Here is a 21,030-nt window from a genome sequence, read left to right as displayed (position 1 = left end):
TTTTCTTGACTCCTTCACTCTCGATATAACTTCTTTAAAAATAAGCCTTTATCGAAGGGGCGCATTAAGCGAAATCAAGAACGGGCTTTGTATCTCCTTATTTATATCGCAATCAAAGAAATGGTTGTTGAAATTAAAAACCTATTTTCATAGAACGAGCGTCAGTTTCAATGCGGTTACTGTGGAGGAGGACAACAATCTTTGTTCTTGTGAGATACATGATGGCCGTTGCTTAGGAAAGACATTCGACATTCAAAGGCATCTCACATTCTGCTGCTCTACAAAAGGTCGTAATTGCTTGTAAAACAGATCTATCGGCATCTGAAAAATGTACAAGATTTAACAGGCTTTTGAAAAAAGCTGGGAAGTAAGTATTTACCTTCAAATTATATTTGAACATAGCTATTACAACTGGACGGGAATTAGGCCAAGCTGTTTCCTTTTCAATTTCTATTGTGCGAAATAGTTTAATGAGTTGCGTATTATGAAATGCGTATAAGGAGTAAAATAAAGAGCAGAATAACATCTTACTTTTTAAGCAAAATATTTATCGAAATCAGCGCTTCTTTGTCAATAAAGGCGCTGTCTCATTGAGTATCATGCTTATTTTCGAGTTGGTCGAGCTCAAAAGGGTTATTTTTTTGTTGTGCAAGCTGCCATGCTCTAAATCAGAAGAATCAAATTGACGATATGATCGCGATGCTTCAAACCCTTTCGATCAATGTAACAAAATCTTTTTCCAACCTTTTTCTTTCCTTGCCAAGTATTCACTCTGTTACTGCGCAATCTTCTGTTAGGATTAAACAATGACGAAACGCTATGGTTTATGTAAATCATAAGTTGAGGTTTTTCTCGATATCACCTAGACAGTATCTGCAAAACACATGTTTGCATATTAGCAAATAAACTAGACAACTCAGTTCAGTCCAGTCTTATATATTTGAATTCCTCTACATGCAATTTATCAAAAACAACTAAACAACCAGAATAAAATGCATAAAACTAGATAGGTTTTTGAAGTTTTGTTTACTTTGTTTGTTTGTTCAGAAAGTGTGTGTTTAAAAAAAACATTTTTTCATTAATAGTGATTATTTTATTATTGTAACCTATTTTCTGTATTCTTTTGTAGGTATTGCTTGGTTGAGTCAATTTGCTACGAGCCATGACCAGGCTAAGGCTTCTTTTGTGGATAACAGTTCTAATTTCTCTTTCTGCAATTCTAATGCATTTATTTTACATAAAGAACTTTAATGTTAAAGAAGCTGCCATACATATTGTACAGTCTCTCAAGATTGATTTCAATAAAGACCCAAAAGCATTTCAGGTTGACCCCCATGGGAATTTCAATAGAAACCAAAAAGTGGAAGATGTTGTGCCAGAAGTCGTAAAAGTTTCAAAAGAATCTCCAAAAGAGGAACCCAGTTCTAGCAGTTCAAGTAATTTAGCGGAAAAAACTGGTGCAGTAGAACAGATACAAAAACCAACAAAACCTGAAGAAAAGACAACTGAGATAGCCAAAGAAACAAAAGTTTCGACAAATTCGATTACCCAATGTCCAAAAGATGGCAAACAATTGGGTTTGTTTTTTGTAATTAATTCTGTATGAACTTTTCAATGGTGTTTATTTATGGTATATAGATCTCCTGCTCTTCAAAATAGTACTAATACCCAAACTGCATCTATTTGAAACAGACTTCAAGTGAATTTTAGGTAACTATCTAATGGTCACAGGGTTGTTATGCACTTCCTTGCTCTCTGTGGTACAATTCTTGTACATTGTGTCTTGTGTAAGTTGTTATGAGAACAATTAAAAATAGGGAAAAAAAATTTAAATCTGGGGGACTGTAAGTTTTATTTTCAATTAAATTTGCAGAATATTCAAAATATTGTAACATCAAAGAAAAATAATGACTAATGAAAATATAAAAGTTGTGATGGGGACTCTTTATGATTATAACTGTTTTTGGCGTTTAATATATGATTCAGTGTAAAGATATATATTTATCCCTTTCGTTACAAAGTTTCCAGTGTTGTAAACTTTTCTAACACATTGTGGCAAATTGTGTCCATAGGGAGACAAGGTCAGCCTGCTCAAGTGGCCCATGGGGAGGAAAGGGTTAAAAACATAGAATATAATTTTCAGTTTTATAAATAGATTATTTAATCTTTACTTAATCTAGAAACAGATGTTATTCAAGTCATTTACATTGTTCCTATCAAAGTTGATGGCCTTCGTATTCAATCTGAGAAGTTTAAAATTTGAATTGGAATTGGGTCATTATAATCATCATCACCATTATGATGAAAATTTATCGTTCTTTGTCAGTTTTGTTTTTGTTAACATCATCAGTCATCTTCAATTCTTAATAGCCACTGTCATTTTTATCTTCATCATCTTAGACCTATAAATAAATATAGTCCTTGCAATGATCAACAAGTTTTTTCCTTGCCAAATTTTAGTTGGTGCAATGGCCATTGATCAGAGAATTCCAGAAATGGAAGACATAATTAAAGAATATGCTATCAGTCAATCTGGATGGGTGGAAAAGGGTGGAAAATGGAAGCCGAAGGACTGCATAGCTAGGGCAAAGGTAAACATTTTGTATACTAGTTTTTGCTTTGTTTTTTAGACCTACAAGATCAAGGAGGCTGTTGTCTTATAAGAAACAAAACTGTCTCTCAAATAGAACAGCCTCCTCGATCTTTATTTTTAAATTTCAGGTACATTCTATCTTTATATAAAATGTTTCGTGTTATTCTCATTTCATCATGTGATTTCTCTTGATGTGAAGTATGCTTTTTTTAGGTTGCACTCATTATTCCATTTCGAAAGAGGGAACGACAGCTCAAGATATTCTTAAAGCATATGCACCCCGTACTGCATCGTCAAAATCTTCATTATCAAATATTTGTTGTTGAGCAAGCAGGCACTGATCCATTTAACAGAGCTGGCCTTTTCAACATTGGTTTTACAGAAGCGTTGAAAGTAGATGATTTTGATTGCTTTGTTTTCTCTGATGTTGATCTACTTCCAGAGGATGATAGAAACAGCTATGGCTGTCCATCATCACCTCGACATATGTCGGTTGCAATTGACAAATTTAATTACAGGTAAGTTGCCACCCTTTGAGGCTTGGATTTCAACACTTTATTCAGACAATATTAGAATAGATTATGACTTTTTTTCCTAAGTTAGAGTTATAATTACTTTTTGTATAGCATGCTAAAAACAATTGTTTACTTATACCTTGAAGGTTATTAACAGAGGTTATACATTGTTTGTTTATTGGAGTTCTGCTTCTTCATGAATAGGTGTCGCTGCTTCTCCGGTCTTCAATATACATTCATAGCAGCATTAATATACAATAGTGCTGCCCTAGCCAATAGTGGGATGTTGGCCTTCTCTTGTTGGCATTCAGAGAAGCTTGCTGAAGTCCACCCTCACAAGTTTTCATGTTGTGCAACCATTCTATCAGGTGTTTACCTTGTCTTCCTTTGCCCTCTGTCTCTCTGTGGATGGTAGCTAGGACCCTACTGTCCTCTCTCCTCTTCAAGTCTCCATACTTCCTGATCTTTCTCATCTTAACCCCTCTAACCATGCCATTCTCATTGCTCACTCCTACCTTCTGACATGTCCATTCATTTTGTTCTTCTGTCAGTCCATTTCACCTGCATCACTCTCCTCCATAACCAAAGCTCCACTGCGTCTGCGTGGATCATTATATCTTTTTCTGAAGGATCAAGCCTGCACAACCATAAAGAGCCACTCCATATCAGTGACTTGGTCTGCCTCACCTTCATCCCAAGTGTAATGTCATTCAATCTCCACCTTGTTGCCATCTGGTTTGCTGTTGACTTCACTATGCTTATTCAGCTCCTGATGTCTGTCCGGCTGACTCCTTCCATTGTTTGACTAGGAGCCAAGAAATTTGAATTTCTCCACCCTCCTGATTTTCTCTCGATCAAGCTGTAGCTCACGTACTTGTACATTGATTCATTTTAAATTATAAAATATCATGTTGGATCTATTGCAAAACATTGATCATATGCAGAAATGAAGGAGTGTAGAAATTAATTCTACTTTTTTATGGCTTTAGATTGATGAATTTCAGTGAAAGCATCTAAATGAATTTTTTTGACTTGGTTTTAGAAATTATAAAAAATTTGCTAAAAATTACCATGCCAGTATCTCTTTCTACTGTATAATTTTAACTATATAGGCTATTTAAAGTCTATATGTTTTTATAACTTTTAAAAGATGGCTAATTTTCATTTATTGAATGACACACATGTAACCAACTACCATCTATTCTATCTAACTAAATTTTTTATCCCTTTCATATAAAGAACAGGATATGTAAAGCAGATGCTCAGATTTATCTTTCAGGAATGAATCACATCTCCTGAATAGCGATTTTCTTGTGAAACACTCTTTTAGAGATGAAAAATGTACTTTAATTTTTTGCTTTTATGTATATAACAGGATTTTTCTAATTTGCAACTCTGAGTTTCATGTTTGATGATATCATCAAAAACAGCTCTGTGTATCTGGTATCAAACAGTTTTATGAAAGACCTGTTTAAAGTAATTTTCATTGCTTTTATTGATTCACAGAATGTGTTGAAAATTCTTTGAGACTACTGGTCTGCTCACTTACATCTAATTGTAATTTCAGGCTGCCGTATGAAAGCATATTTGGTGGTGTTGGTGCATTTAAAAAGGCTGACTTTCAGAAAGTGAATGGCTTTTCAAACTTCTTTTGGGGCTGGGGAGGAGAGGATGATGACTTGTTTGCAAGGTACTCTATATCAAAAAGATTTTTATATTGGTTTAAATTGACAGCAATTATTTGTATATAGCCAAGCTGTCCATTTGCTGATTTTGTTGTTGAGTCAGCTGCACAGGGTAAGCAAAGTATCATCAGCTACACCCCCCCCCCCCCCCCCGTTCGTTCAATTTAAAAAATCTGTCAACTCCTACAAAATGTTTGAGACAGACCTTCTGAGGATTGGCAAGACTTGACAGATTGTGGAAGCAATTTAATTGATATATTGTGAAAATTTATGAGGTAGAAAATTGTGTATATACGCAGGGGCGGACTGGCTCCAAATCTGAGCATGGGCAAATTCGTCGAGAAAGGGCCCCGAAATTCAAATTAAGTTCAAGGGTATCATTGAAGTCTCTCGTGGAACACTTTTACAGCTGGCTTGAAAGGCTATTGGAATATTGCTATTAGTTTTTCCTCAATTTACATCACATAGCTAAAGAAACGCCAGATTCATCACAGTGGTGCCACATTAAAAAAGGAATGGATTTAATACCGTATCACACAATTGTAGCCAAATTTGGAACTCAGTTCCACTCAACAACTTTACAAACATTCAAGAAAAACCTCAGAATTTACATCGTTCAATTGTACTTGTGATCTTGGCAAGGAATACGTATGCAACATCTGTTATACTTAATTTACATTATATCTAGCGTTGGTAATTTAAATTAATTGGTTTTAGTTAGCTTGAGTATAGCTAGGGATGTAGGCATTGGCGTAAAAGATTAATATTGGGGCTCTACAATCCTTTATTTGGGCCCGCGTCATTTTCACTGTATTGCCTAGGGTTTTATTGTGATGTAGGCTAAGAGGAAAGAGAAAATCATGCCATTGTTGGGGAAAAATTATTTTTTTCTAGCTAAATGACTTTTAAATGGGAGAAGAATGTGGTAAGGAATATGTTCAAGAGGTTTGATTTTGACATAACAATGGGAAGGAAGTTAGAGTTGGTTTTATAATAAACTTTGAGCGTTTAACAACGCTTGACTACGGCGAACAACATTTTAATAACGAGGAATGAGTGGGAAAAGGTGCAAGCGATTCGGATGTGGAGAGTCAGAATCAAAGTAGCTGACTCTAAGATAATCTGAACTGAAACAAAGCAAAACTGGGCAAAAATAGAAGGAAATAAGTACAACAAAAACAAGCAACGTCTTAAAAATGTTCTGCGAAGATTTCCCTGTTCGAATGAGCATGTAGAAAAGGCTACAGCTTTAGCTTTCTCTTCCTTGCACCCTTATTTGTGGCTAAAGATGGCAGTTTTTGACCAGTGAAATGTGTTCGAGTAAAGCATATCTCCTCAAACTTTCCCAGTAATTCTATGAAAATAATTGTCGTCCCTGATCACAATTACCGACAAACCAAGATCAAATTCTCAACTTTTAGCGACAAGCGCAACATTTCCGACACACATAACTTTAAGCAAATTTCTAAATGAAATAGTAAAAAAACCTGTCTTGCCTGTAGAAGAAAGTAACTGAGTGTTCTCAGTAAGATATCTTCAAAAGTAGAGAGTCATTCTATTCTTTGTTTAGATGCCAGACTATGTCCACATTTCTATGAGTCTTAGGCAAATGCATCTTAGTCTTCCAGTTGCATCTCGTCTCCTTTTCTTGTTCAGTTTACAATGGCAGACATGTGCTGGAGCAAAAAGTTCGTCCCAGCTCTCTATGCGTTACACGATTCTTGTCTGACCGAAGAACAAACAAGGAGGGGGGCTGAGCCCTCCGCTGTTTTGATGTATATCTGGTTTGCATTAAAGTAATCTACCTTTCTAGAAATTGAGTCAAAAATCTGACTAATGCCATCACGTAAGGCAGACAAAATTAACTGGCAGGGGCAGGCTGGTAATGATTTGTGTTTTTTTCGGGCCATAGTGCTCTGCAATGCTGAAGGTGGTGGATTTCTAAAACTAAATTCGACCTGTGATTTGAATGTCACCTCCACCCAAACCAGCAGCAAATGGGTATCCAAAGGTTAGGCCCGAGTTACACGACGTTGGATTGGGTTCACTTCGGATTGCTTTTCACTTCGGATAGGGGTTTCAGTTACACGACGCTGAGGCAATCCGAAGTACTTCGGTGGGCGTAACCGGAGTGAAAGTCACTCCGCTCTGGAGGTGAAGTGAAAATCAATCCGAAGTACTTCGCTTCGCATTCCTTCTCGTATAAACACTGAATCTGAAGTGATTCTCACTCCGAAACCTCGTTCCAGATCACGTTGCCTCTGTTATGTGCAAAATATGCGCGCTTTTTGAAGAAGGAATTACCCAGCATAAACATGGCTGACATCAAATTGTTAATCAAAATTTTTCTTAGCATGCTTGCGGGTTTTACCACTTCATTGCAGCAGAACAGCATGTTATTTGAGTTCATTAATCACAACTATCTGGCACGAAGAAAATTGTTAATGAAACAAATAGCTGCTTGTAGCTTTTGCATCAGGAATAGGAGAAAAATCAAGGCCCAGCGTCGCTTCTGGCCTAAGCCCGGTCGCTGCAGCGGCTGGTGGTCAAACCTAAAGAAAGGGCTTATAAAAGATGATGAAGAGTGGCGACTAAACTTTCGTATGTCCAGAAATAGTTTCAATTTGTTGTGTTGTGAACTGCGTCCATACATTGAAACATAGCAATCCGACATCGTGTAACAGCGAAGCAAAGCGGAGCAAAAGTCAATCCGAAGTCGTGTAATCATTTGGAAAAGCGAAGTGCAACTGCTTCGGATTCGGGTGGGCAATCCGAAGGGAAAACCAATCCGACGTCGTGTAACTGGGGCCTTAAGGCAAAGGAACGGGCTATCATTTATCTTCATGCGGTTAGTCCATATGAGAAGCGCCATTTCTAACAGGCATTGCCCCTGCGTAAATGCTTTGTATCACGATAAAAGGACAGGGTATACCCAACGTACCTAAATCCGCTGATTTTCGTGCAGCAATGCTATTGGTTGACCTGGAATTGGTCACATGAACTCGCCTCGTACTGATTAACAAACATTTTCATCAATAGCATGTTGTCAACAACAGAAACTACAACGATATCACATGAAACTACAGCAATCACGCCAAAACCAAATGCACCGCCACCCCAAACAACCCCTCCCCCCCCCCTATAGAGAAGTCCTATTTACCAAGACTCAATTCCTTAAAAGGTCTTATGTAAGACTCTTATTTATCTATACCTCTTTTCCTCTTTTATACATCTTTACCCGTCTTAATTGGCGTATCAAATGTTGCAAAAAGGAACCCACCGATATTGGGCTCTATTGATACCATTGATTTGTCCTGGAACAAAGAAATATTGGATAAGTCTAAATTTTCCTCAGTGAAAAAGCGACGACTAAAGTGAGCACATAGAACCAGGCTTTAGGTTCCCAAGTTTTTCCTTTCAACGATTGATAGAGTCCTTACTGTTCTTTTTGCTTTTTCAAAGAATTTTGCTAGATTTAATTTCAAAAGTTAAAACGCAATCAATAACTGTTTCTTATTTTTCACAGAATTCGTGCCAAAGGCTTCCACCTGACTAGGCCACCCATGACCATTGGAAGGTACACGATGGTCAGGATTCATCATTTCCAAAGTCATGGAGCGGACCCAAACAGGTATTCTTCTACCCTATTTTTTACCTCTCTTCGAAAATGCCCCAAACACAATAGCACAGTCAAAGCAGCGACTCTTGGGAAATGTTTTTCGATTCATGCAACTCAGGCATTCTGGAATTTTTTCTTCCTCATACTTGCTTGAGTATCATCATTCACTGAAGAGCCGACTTGTCATCCCATATATATATATATGCGTCTAACCCTTGTTTATAAGCAATCCTCTTCCACCATCGTTTATAGTTTATATTGTTGATCTCCAAGCCCTGTCTTTACGTGGTGATGATATTTCGTTTATCTAAAATCCTGATTAAAGGCCCTATGTCTCGTCAGTCAACCGCTCAGAGTTAACAATAGGCTATGCAGCGCGTTTATGATCGAGAAAACATTGAGAATTAGCCGATTGGATACGTAACAATAGGGCTATTGTGTATTCCAACCAATGAGAAATTTAAACGGCCAGCGAAATGCGTCGGGGCATGTGCCTTTAAGGTCCTAGTAACGCCAGTCAGGCCAGGTAGATCAAAGAGTAGAGGCCAGGCGAAAGCTATCCTCCCAACTTTTATATATGAGGCCTAAGCTACACGGCACCGGAGTGGTTTGCCCTTCCAATTCTAAGCGATAGCAATCCGCTTCTGAAGTATTTACACCACTTCGGATTGACATTCACTCCGTTTGGCTTCCGTGACGCCAGATCGATATGCTCTGGGGAGATTAGAAACATTATTTTGTGGTTTGGCGAAGGAGCTTTTTCGATGATGGATGATTAGATGGTTTTGCCCCAATTGTGGGATTTGAACTGCAATCCTTGCCAAAAATAACTGGAACGCCTTCCCATTGCAGCATGCAAATAAACAAAGCAAGTCTAAAACTACCTTACCAAAATATCAATGCCGCTTCAAAAATTTCGATCCCCTCCCCTCGTTCAATGTTGACTTATTTTCTCAGTACTTTCATACAGCTTCTCAGTGAAAAAATGTTTATCTTCAGCGTCAAAACAGCCGAATTAAACAACATTGTAATGGGAGGTAGGGGGGGGGGGATTTTTCAAAAAAAGCTTCAGCTTTGCACATGTGTTCCAACAATTTTGGCAAGGATCGTAGCTTTAGAATTCCATCAATGGCAGAGGTGTCCAGCATACGGCCCGCGATGGCAAATTCTGTGGCCCGCGCGTAGTCAATATTTTTTTAACAATTTAATCCTTTTGTTATGTTTATGGAGTGCCTTCCCTGCCAATATTTTTAAATTCATTATTATAAGGCAAACTTTGTCATTATTATATGCATCAGATAAACATTTATTATTTGCATACAGATAAATATTTAATGTGAGATGTCAATAAACTCTCTGCAAACAAATAATGTAAAATTTCACATTGATAACTTCTTCGTGTAACTGTTTGTGTAACTTTTCATGCAATTTTTCATGTAACTGTAAATATGTAAATATCAATCCATTTACTGCTTAGTACAATATTTACCCATGATTTACGTAACTATTCATCTGGCCCACCTGTGCAATAAGATTTTTGTCTATGGCCCACCCAAAAATGAAGTTTGACACCCTTGGTCTATGGCGAAAGAGAAAGAAACACGAACATCTGTGGCATTTTGTATAACTCACGATAACATCCCATCAATGAAACCGATGCGTTTGGGTGGAATGTGTCCTTCATGCACAACCGATTTGCACTGAGTAGCCTGTGAGCAGATTCAAAAGTCTCACCAAAACAAAAGGTGAGGTCACATCGAGCAGTGCCTCGGTCGTTCCTCTCGATGTCACCAAACCTCTTGATTCATACCCCTGGAATTGCAGAAAGCTGACTTCCTTCGCTCTAAGTTAAAATTTGGTCATGTCAGGAACCCTAGCCGAACCCCAGACCCTTGGGTCTACAGTCAGTGACACTAGCCACTGAGCCGTCCTCGAGCCTTGTGTACAAATAGAGACACAGGGAAGGCCAGAATTGTACGCAGATGATGCGGAGGAGTCCAGGCGTGGCTTTTATTTGAAGTGTTCTGAATAGGGTGCCTTATTTATGGCTGATGGAAGACGAAAAATGTTAATGAAGATTACAGCTTCTAATATTTACGAATGAGGAAATACTAACTATAGTTTCAACAGCTCCTCCGTGGAATTACAAACATTAACAATACCTAAAATATATATCAAACTTCTGTAAAGTGAAGGAACTGCTATAACAAAACGAACTAACTGCTACAAAGAATTAAAGTCGCGATGTGTCAGTTGAGCAAGCAAAGAGACACCAGGTCACGGAGCTGGTCTGGAACGGACTCGTTAAACTCTTCGGCCAAGTTTTTTGGAGGATTAATGTTGAGTTGAATTGTTACTTGTACGGGTGGGAGAGGCTAATTTTCAGAAAGATATAATTTTGTTATTAATTTTAGGCTTTTAGCTTAAATATGTTAGAGAGACAGAACATCTTTTGAAAAGTGCCGAAACAACACAGCACGTAAATGTAAACAAATTGAATTAATAATTCTGACGCAATCCAGCTAAGATTCTGAGTTTCTCGAACATATTTTTTTATCTTTCGATTCAAGTGTTTTCCAGACGCAATTTTATAAAGTTATTTCCGTTATTTCGTTATTAATTTTTTCAATCAATAACGTGTCGTTTCCCTGGCATTCTTCAAGCTATTTGTCTCCTTAGAGCATTGATTATTCTTACTGTGTTATCCATTATATTACATTTTCATATCGACTTTGCGAATTCATAACTCAGCTTTGTTAACTGTAAGGAATCCAATAACATAATTAAGTTTCTGGGTCATATGTTTCGTAAGGCGATTTTGTTGTTTGGCAACTTAGATTTTTGTGGTAATAAGTAGGAGAAGTTTCTATAAACAAACACCCCCAAAGTGTACGCATGTTCTCTGACTCTCTGACTCACTAATTTAAAGATCTTCGCTCGCTCGTCTCCCAAACAATAAGAAATTGGCATGTTAGATATTATGAGGAACCTAACTCGAGGCCTAGTTCCTCAGGCTCCTCATTTCTGGAGTTCCTTTGATCGAATTGTAGTGATAAATGTTCCTTAATAGTCTCTTAATTTAACTGCAATTTTGCTGCCATGAAAATATCACACAATACATTGAAATTCTGCATTAGTGTCGCTTTACGAAACATATAACTAGAAAAACTGTAACTAGAAAACAAGTTGAAAAACAGAAAGACGACTAACAAGACGTTTGAAACATGAAAAAGTTGAAATTCAATCAAGACGAAAAATGAAACACTGGAAATTACACAATAAAACGCTCGATAGCTACATTCGCAACACAATTTATGTTATTTTTACCTTACAAATTCTTAATTGTTTGCAATGATGAACATATTCAAAAATTAAAACTTTAGATAGGGATTTTGTCTTCAGTACTAACGGCTCTTTAATTTTTTCTGTCTAGACGTCTAAACGTAAGTTCCTTAAAAAATGGTTCCTTATAATATGTTACTAAGCAACAAAAGTATGGTTTTAAAAAGCAAAATAAAATACAGATAACCTAAATTTTTCGCAGTCGCTTGAATCACTATCGTCTATTTTGAAGCATAATTGTAGCCATGTTTTGCGCGACATTGTCCTGGTCACATTTTTAATGGGAAAGACATCATTTCTGTTCTTTTCATGTGGAAAGGTGTAAGATTAGTAAAATCAAAAATCGTTTTTAAGTTGGCATTTTGTTGAAATTCTTGCCTTTGTGGTATCTATATCAATTGTTTAATTTTGTTTTAGAATGAACTTGTTGCAAAACTCTGCCCAAAGAATGGAGACGGACGGACTCAGTTCACTCAAGTATCATCTGAACAGAAAATTGGAGTTGCCGCTGGTGACAGTTTTAAATGTTCAACTGGCAAAGTCTATGTACGAAAGGAGATGATCACCTAATGCCTGTAAAGAACAAATCGCACTGAAATTGTACTCGATTAGAAATTTCGCACCATTTTAATGCAACTTAAAGAGCAATTAGTCTTAGATTTTGTTGTTAGATAGGCATTTCTGGCAACTTTGTAAATAAGCTTAGAATAATCATTGCTTGCACAAATTCATTGTTAGAGAGCTCCCTGCAACCTACTCACAATGTTAAAAGCGATATTGTTTTCAAATCTGTTCAAACGTGCAAATACTCATTTCGTTTTTTATATCTATGTGTGCTTTTTGAAGATCCGGAGCTGGGAAAACATGAACCTCACTGCTTAGAATCGTTCAGGTCTTTATTTTATCATAATGACGTCATAATGGAAAACGATTAACCAATGAATCACCAGCCGAGCCTCTTTTTATTCGGTTTTGACCCCCCCCCCCCCCCCCCCCCCGCCATTTTTCGCAACGCTCTTCGGTGCCAGGTTTAGGCCTAATAATAGTTTCTAAAGTTGTAATTTATATTCGCGCAGAAAACACACATCGCTTTATCAAGAGAATAGCAAAAACTACCGTAAAATATTTTATTACAACATACCTGTCTGTCCTGGATCGTTTTTCTGCCAATGTAACAGGCCTTGGAACCATTGGCTCTTCTTTCTTTTTACCAAAGTGTGAAATCTAAACATTATTTCTTTCTTTTCGCCGCATTATCTGAAAAAACAGTAAGAAAATACCTCTCCATGTGCAAACTCAGATTTATATCGTCAAAATTAGTTTTGATATAACCAATGAAAGATCTCAAGTTTGCTGACGGATTACAGTCATTTTGGCCCCGTTCATTAGGTTCTGAAGAAAGACCAAATTTCACCCTTTGTAAAGAATATCTAATTTTTTGCTGAACTTCAGTATTCCTAAAAAGTTTTGATTTCGAGCCTAACATTATTCTAAAATTATTCTTGCGAATTCTCAATATGATCCACAAAAAAATTTAAATCATTTTTATGTGTTGCTTCATCATAAACTTAAAGAATAACAGAACAGAGCAATAAATGCCAAAAAAGGGCGGACAACCTTTTTGGAGTGTGGGCAAGATTATTCAAACCTTTTCTTCCAATGGGCCAAAGGTAACAAGAAAAGCGAATACAATTGCTGAAATAAAAGTGTAATAACAATGAAAAGTTTTTATTTAAATTCAATTACACTACAAGTGCAAACCTCTCTATTACATAGGGTAGCCTGGGATTACAAGATCTTGTGGGCCACAAAAATTCTCTTCCCGGGCGGTAGGTTGCCCACCCCTGCACTAGGTCATACCATAGAGTAAATGTCTCACGGAACATTTCGAAACATATATACAGCCTGAAAGTGACGGTTGTATTGCTTTGTGAGAAAACTAAGATAAATAGAAAATTTATGTCTTGACGGAGCTTGAGCCTGGCGTTATTCCCAACAATTCTTCAACTTTAGCGATTTTGAGCCTCGATATTTTTATAAAAAGAGTGTGTACAGTGATTTGGTGGGGAAAATTTCTAAAAATAAATTTTGGTGACGTCAGCACTACGGAATACTATTCCTAGAATATACAACAGAAAAGCGGTGTCTAATTTGCCAAGGAAACGATTTGCATTTCTGTTAGAGAACGTTCGCATACCGTATGCGCTGAAGTTGACTGGGAGAATACAGAAGAATTTTATTTGACCTTTAAATTAAATCAACTGCCTCAATGTGATTCGTCACGACAGAAATTCGATGTTTAAATTGGGCCCAAGTTTTCTTATTATGTCGCTGGATCCTAACACAGGTTCTCTGTCTCATAAAAGAAAGCAAATTTCCTTTTTTTCAACGTTTATTAGAATTGTCTTTTAATCTAGAGCCCTTCATGATTACCTTTCTAAGCTCTCTTGTCCTAAAAGTTCCATCGTTGGCTCTTATGTATTTCTTTTTTAACGGAACTTGTCAGTCTTATGTTCTTATCGATGGAATTTAATGTGTTGGAAATCTTGTGACATATTTGGATTTGATATGATCTCACCTCGACCTGTAGTCTAGAGGACTGGTTATCAGATTTTCCATAGTCCCTTTAGCTGATAATTTTTGGGGCTTTTATACAAAAACATCCTTTCAAAGATGTTGTTACTATTGTATGAAAATCTGACAGTCTCATTTCAATTGTACTAGCACTTAAGTGTTTTCCAGTATCACTGGATTGGTACATTTAAATCAAGAAGGCTCTTTGATTATGTCTTTAAGTTCAAATCCTGCATAAAATTCTGAAGGCAAAATTGTCCTTACTCGCCATCATCGAAATCAGTCGAAATCATCGAAATAAATATATAAGAGTGTGTTAAAAACCTTGCTATGTAAAAATGAAAGTAATGATTCATAATGATGAGAAGTAGAACAAACTTTGTTGTTTAATTCTACTCATTTTGGCTAACTGCTTTCACCGTTCTTGTGAGACTCAAACCTTCGTCTCAGAAACTATTTTGGTTAAAGTTACCATTAAGCGCCCGTTTCTTAAGATGGAGGTGGTAAGTGCTTATTCGAGCATAGCCTCAGTTGTTTTTAATTCTTAATTGTTCTTACTTCTCAGTTGTTCTTAATTTGTTCTTAACTTCTGACCAGATTTGAGGCTGTTGTTTCATTCAAATTGTTCATATAAAAAAGAGTTCAACTCCTTTCCTCCTGTGATCCTCTTCTGTTATAAACTTTGAACCGTGGACCGGGCTATGCAGAATTCAGTAAGACAACGTCCTTTTATATCAACAAAACTGTAATATATATTTATAACCGAGATCACTTTTACATCAGCGCGTGTTCCTATCTCTCTACTCACTTCTCCATATTAATTTGATCTATTGCTGACGTGCTAGGTTGAAATTCGCTGCGCACGCCGCTGCGCAGTACCATATGACGCAGCAAAACTCATTCTGGCCTCACATGCGTGCAGACTCTGGGGTCAAACAAGGTTATAGAGAACAGAGTTGAAGGAAACAGGTAACATCCGAGTTGAAGACAGTACGAAGCATTTCTATGGCTTTTCTTGTTTTGAATCACAATCCCGGCCATCTGTATATTTGAACAAGTGCAAACAAGCATTGAAAATATATTCTTTAATAGGTCGGTAACTTGAGATAGTTTTAGGATACACAAAAAGATGCGTAGGCCTATCTAAATATGATCTCAGCTTAAGCTAACAATGCTTGGGAACAGATTTCTGTATCGAAAAACGACCCAAACTCTTTAAAGAATCTAATGTATAAGACGACTATTTGCAAAGTCTGTGTTTGACCAGCCGTATTGATGTTTTAATAAGTGGAAACAAATATTTCTCCAGCGGTTAGGATCTCAGAGTGCAGCATTCATTGAAATGGGTTTATGGTGTTTTGAACAGAATGATTCAAAATTGACTTGCCCTTACTTTCGAACCATCTAAGAACAGGGCTCAATCGCTGTAATGGCTCAACGCTACGGAAAGGCACAGAATAGAGTAATCTCTATTCTGTGGGAAAGAAAGCCTGTGTTCTAGACCCTTAACTTAAGTGGAAAGGGTGCAAAGAACCAATCAAATGGCACTTCTTGGAACTTAATTGGTCGTTACTACAATCCTTGAAAAAAATTTTTGAACTACTTCAAATTTTTACCCCTTCTCTCCTTCAGCAATGTTTCGTATGAAAGGCACATTGATTTATAACTTGCAACATTGTAATGGGGGAGAGAGGACGGCGGTATTAGGAAAATTTGTGAAAATAACTGGAGTTTATCCGCCCCTGTTTGCCGACCAATCTTCTTTCGGTGATAGTTCCTTTCGTTTTTAGTTTTGTGAATGTCATCTGCCCCCTTCGCCCTCCGTAAAGACCTCCATTGGAGCTATTGCAAAAAAATCTCCTAAAATGATAGCAAGAAGGGCATTTCCAGGGTATTAGACACTTAACAGCCTTAATCCTGTTTTCATGAAAGATTGTTTTGTATCCAAATCAACAGGTCATAACCTTCGACTCAAAATCCCCCTTCACATTCCAATAGCCAGAACTACCAATAATGGTATCATATTATTACGTTTTCAAGGGCCTAAAATCTGGAATTCACTTCCGGAATCAACAAAGACAGCATACAATACTAGACAATTTAAGAATTTGATCAAAACTTGGTTCCTTGAAAACAAGTGCGCATGCTCGTTTTGCAGTAAATGAACTGTCTTATGCAATCCTTGAAATTGCTTCATGTTAGTCTTAACTAGTGTATATTCACTATTGTAAAAACTAACATTAAATAATCTACAATACAATACAATTTTATCTTTGACCATGACAACAAACCAAAACTCAGATGTTGGGATAGTTGGAGGGTCATGGTAGCCAACCTTCTGATAGAAGATGGTACCTGATGATGATGACAATACAATAAAATAGGGATACTTCTCGTGCACTGAAAAGTTCATTTCTTTATATTTTTACTATTTTAATTGCGTTTTCACAGATAACGTATGTTGCCTTTTCTCTGATAGACAAATTGTTAATCTTGTATATTGTTGAAGAAGTTTGCTGTCGAAGGATTTTGACAATGTTTGGCAAGACTTTTTCCAGGACATTCATTTAGCAATTAATTGTCGATGTTTCTTCTATCAGACTAAGAAAACGCATTCTTTTGGTCTTTATTCTTACGTGGTTTTAGCTGATTGGTTTAATTTGTTGTCTTAGCCTTCGATAGGAGGGGCAAGGGGGGCTAAATACCCTTTTCATAGAATTGCCCTTGACGCCGGCCTTTTGTCGGAGATCCATGAGATTCATATGAATTCCTGACTGTAGTGCCTTATTTATGGCGAAATTTCTCGAAATTTGTAAAGAAATTTATTATGCCAAAAGTTAGCCGATTTTTTAAGATACCGACAGAAGATCGAAACAAAATGACAGTTACGAAATTACTGTTGGTAGCTGGGCATTATTTTTTAAATGCCCTTTTAAAAATGGCTTTGAAAAAAGCAAAGATTTAGTAAACTAAAGCTTTCGTCAGAACATAGATCGAAAACTCTACGCTAGAAAATATATATACCCAGTTGTGGATCGTAATACTGCTTTGCCCTTTTTGTAATACTGCTTTGTACTTTGCCTCGCAACACATGTTATGCTACGCAGCGACCGCACCGCCACTCCTTACTTGTGTTGCTCAGCATTTTAGTTTTATGGTTGCTACCAACAAAGTCATACAGAAAACATGTTTTGAAGCACATTTTGTTTGTTTTTCTACATTCACGTTTTTCAAATAACTCAGTAACACATTTGTATTTTCTCGACATTATATCTTTTAATCCTATTAACCTCGCAGATTTTAAATAGACCTTCGCGTATCATTTATTTGTCCCTTGAGTCATACCATTATGTTGTACAATCATGTATTTAGATACGAACACAATTAGTTCAGTTCGTTTGTTTTATGACAACGCTTGTGAAAGGTTCTCTGATTCATGTTCTTCAAAAGAGGCGCACAATTTCCAAAAAGGGGCGCCAAACTTGCTTCAACTCGTTGAGGGAGGGGCAAGTGCCCCTAGTTGCCCCCCTTAAATCCGCCACTGAGTACAATAGGGTTAATACAATGGGGTTGGTACAATAGAGTCAATACAATGAGGAGGTGAAAGGAGATTGCCTATTACAGTAGTTATTGTTAAAAGTGTAACTCAGTGGGAGAACTAGAAAAAAAAAGAGAAGGTGCTGCTAAAGTCAGCGGCAGTGTAAGTCTCACTGGGACTGAAATTAATATGTGTAACAAAAAAGAACATCGGTTAGATAAGAATTATAGATACGCAAAGAACGTAAAGAAAAAACATGTGCTAGTGGAAGAGGAAAAAACCAAAATAGACATAAAATCATAAAATGAAAAGAAAAAAGAGGTAACTTAAAATCAGTATACCAAGTGTTTAAGCCCTTAGAAGTAAAACTGTCTTACTTATATTGCCGAAAGCTTTCTCGCATCCTATTCCCCCCAGTAAGCCTATCAATTATACTAACCCTTATATCCTGCAGAAACCCCCGGTGGCCTTCTCCAGAAAAGTGCCTGAAAAATTCCGCCTGAGGCACTGAGGATCCCTGACTAAACTTACAATTACAGGCCTTATAGTTATCAAACCTTAATCTAAAGAACGTGTTAGTGCTACCAACATACTGCACAGCTTTGCCACACCCGGAACATCCCTTAGTACTTGCATAAGAAGTCTTGTCATCCACGGTACATATTTATATATATGTATTCAAAAGCTCATAATTGTAAAATATTTAAACGATAGTATTTGAATATAGTATATGAGTATGAATATTGGGCACAAGACTATTTTGTACCCAAAACAACAGGTCATAACCTTCGACTCAAAAACCCCCTTGACATTCCAAAAGCCAGAACTACCAATAATGGTATCAGATCATTAAGTTCATTAGGTATATTGAAGTGTGCGTTCCCCTCGACCCACTACACAGTGTACTCAATTCTTCGTACGCAAAAAAGTACGTAGCAACAGAAGCAATAAGCCATTTCACAATAATTTTGCCAAAGGGACAGTTCGTAATCAAAATAAAGAACAATAGAAATCGTAAAATAAATTGGCTTTGACAAAACCAGGACAACAAAGAGCCACTCAGAAAATGCTAGTGGAAAGGCTGATTTTTCGCGCGAAGCGAATTTTTCGCCACGAATTTTTTAGCTGCGAATTTTTCTCTCGAATTCGAAGTTCAATTTACACTGGCAGAAATTTTTATGCGAATTCACTGTATTACAAAAGAATATAGCGACTGTCCGAAGAGTGCTCTTATCAGAGAGCTATAAATTTTAAATTTTTCAAAAAGCGAGCAAAACAGCAAAAAGTGATACTGGATTAGAAAAATTTATTCAGGACGTCTTCAGAAGGGGGAATTCCATCTTTCGGTAAGAGAGATTTACGTTTACATTTATAAGACAAGGATAACTTCTTCAAATACTTTCAAAGGTCGCCATCGAAGCTTGATGAAACTTTCAAGCCAGTTTTCGTCAATTTGAACTTTAAATGTTTGAATAATAATCTGATATGAATCCACATACATGGATTGTTTACAAGGAACAGGAAATGGATAATTACCAACCTGTTTTATTGGCGTTTTAAAGGCGAGAATGTTTGAGAAAAAGAATGCGGAAAGACGTAGGCCATCTGAAACCAAAACAGAAGTCAGGTGTCTTCCAATGCTGTTCTGATTGGTTTATTTTACAAGGCAAAAATTGATGACATGGCAAAAAGCAACATTCAAAAAGCAAGCAAATATCAGCATTTACTGTACACATAATACAGCCAGTGCTGAGGAGAGGGGGGGTCAGGGGGGTCACTGACCCGGGGGCCCATGACTTTATGGGCCCACAGATAAAAACTTAGCCAAAAGTTGATAAGTAGCAATTCAGCGTCTCCATTATCAAAACTTGCCAATAATAGAAAAATTAATAGAAAAAAACCTTAAAATGAAATAAGGTAGAAGCAGCAACAGTATTAAAACCCCATTATGTTTGTCAAACAGAGCTAGTAGCTTTAATTAATTTTCTAGTTAGTTAACAAAATAATTTCCAAGTCTTTGCATCTGTAAATAGGTCAATTATGGAGCTATAGTAAAGTTTTTCGGCAATTTCATTTTCCATGGACATTGAAACCAGTGAGCTGAGCCTGTTTTGGTCAATGATAAAGCGAAGATAATACTTTATGAATTTGAGCTTACTGGACGATATTTCGCCTGATGCAACACTAGAAGGCAAAGTCAGAAACAAACTTAATGCAATAAAAAGATTGGGAAAAAAGCGTTGCAAATTCAAATGCTTATGCTTGTTCACAGATAAAACTGAACTTTTTTAACTTTGAGGATATTTTAGGATATCTTCTTTGGCTCTACTATCCGCCAAGAGCCCTAATAACCAGTAAATTCAGTTGTTTAATCAATTCTTCATACTACAGTCATACTGTTATTTCTAGTTACTTGCAGTCTTGGATGCATAAGATAGCAAGAAAAAATGCTAAAATAAAGTTCATGAAAAGCCAAAACTAAGCAAAATCCACTCTTTCGGTGTTCTCAAGAAGAAATCGTTATAAATACTAGAGATTGACTACATGTTTCTAAAGAGTAGATATTTTAGGTGTCTTTTCAAGGGTTACTCGTCGAGTGTGAAAAAGCAGGAGCTGTAGTGGGCCAAATTCTCTTTACGGTTGCCTTCACGTGGCTATTCATAATATTTCCTTATAGTTTGATCTAATATAGTTACTTCGTCTTGCATGAAAAACATAATATCTATCAATTTTTAGCATTAGTTATTGGCGCCATATTGAATTAAAAAGTATGGTCAGAAACAATCTTTTTGACATTATGAGAGATCGGTTACTTGCTTCTCTCAAGTATACACCAATTCGAATTTCGGCCTCGTTTAGGAAATTTCTCCAGACTTCATTATGTACGACATTTTTATGCTCAGATTTGGCTTTATCATCATAATTTTAGGCTGGATACAATTTTTTCATATTGTTTGTGCTTGTATTGTAGATTTAACGCAGTAATGAGGCTGTAAGTCGAATTGGTGTATTGCGTGCTTCGTCTAATTTGTTTAAAATAAGAATAACTTCGCGGGAAACATGTCTAGCCTCAGAAAAAAAATTGAAAATGAGCAATATCTGTTTAGAGATTTGAAGATTTAGAGGACAGATTTTATCAGCAAATCAACCCTGCAACTTAAATG

General features: G+C 36.7%; 2 protein-coding genes across 2 annotated transcripts in view; one reads left to right on the top strand and one right to left on the bottom strand.

Moving 5' to 3' along the window:
- The first annotated feature begins 200 nt into the window (after nt 1-200).
- LOC135681248 (beta-1,4-galactosyltransferase 2) lies at nt 201-12,562 on the top strand. The gene is made up of 7 exons (XM_065195615.2): nt 201-367; nt 1,130-1,577; nt 2,461-2,591; nt 2,807-3,111; nt 4,676-4,798; nt 8,320-8,424; nt 12,172-12,562. Exons 2-7 carry the CDS (start codon nt 1,163-1,165, stop codon nt 12,314-12,316), a joined length of 1,224 nt encoding a protein of 407 aa, XP_065051687.2. The 5' UTR covers nt 201-367; nt 1,130-1,162; the 3' UTR covers nt 12,317-12,562.
- Nucleotides 12,563-12,734: 172 nt separating this feature from the next.
- Nucleotides 12,735-21,030, bottom strand: part of LOC135681249 (E3 ubiquitin-protein ligase NRDP1) — a 32,690-nt gene continuing 24,394 nt past the window's right edge. Inside the window, exon 3 of the mRNA XM_065195616.2 lies at nt 12,735-13,011. The gene's annotated coding sequence lies outside the window, so the exon portion shown is untranslated. The remainder of the gene's footprint in view (nt 13,012-21,030) is intronic.

Source organism: Rhopilema esculentum, chromosome 12 (genome assembly GCF_057945365.1).
Source record: "Rhopilema esculentum isolate cy_ngs chromosome 12, ASM5794536v1, whole genome shotgun sequence".
Lineage (NCBI taxonomy): Eukaryota > Metazoa > Cnidaria > Scyphozoa > Rhizostomeae > Rhizostomatidae > Rhopilema > Rhopilema esculentum.
The sequence above is the reverse complement of the archived record's forward strand: the minus strand, read 5'-3'. Positions and strand labels throughout refer to the sequence as shown.

What these genes read in the sequence shown, in the direction of transcription:
- LOC135681248 (XM_065195615.2), top strand. Translation starts at nt 1,163, where the DNA reads ATGACCAGGCTAAGGCTTCTTTTGTGGATAACAGTTCTAATTTCTCTT. An exon ending in ACTGCATAGCTAGGGCAAAG is followed by an intron (nt 2,592 to 2,806) that starts GTAAACATTTTG and finishes TGCTTTTTTTAG; the next exon opens with GTTGCACTCATTATTCCATT. An exon ending in GATGATGACTTGTTTGCAAG is followed by an intron (nt 4,799 to 8,319) that starts GTACTCTATATC and finishes TATTTTTCACAG; the next exon opens with AATTCGTGCCAAAGGCTTCC.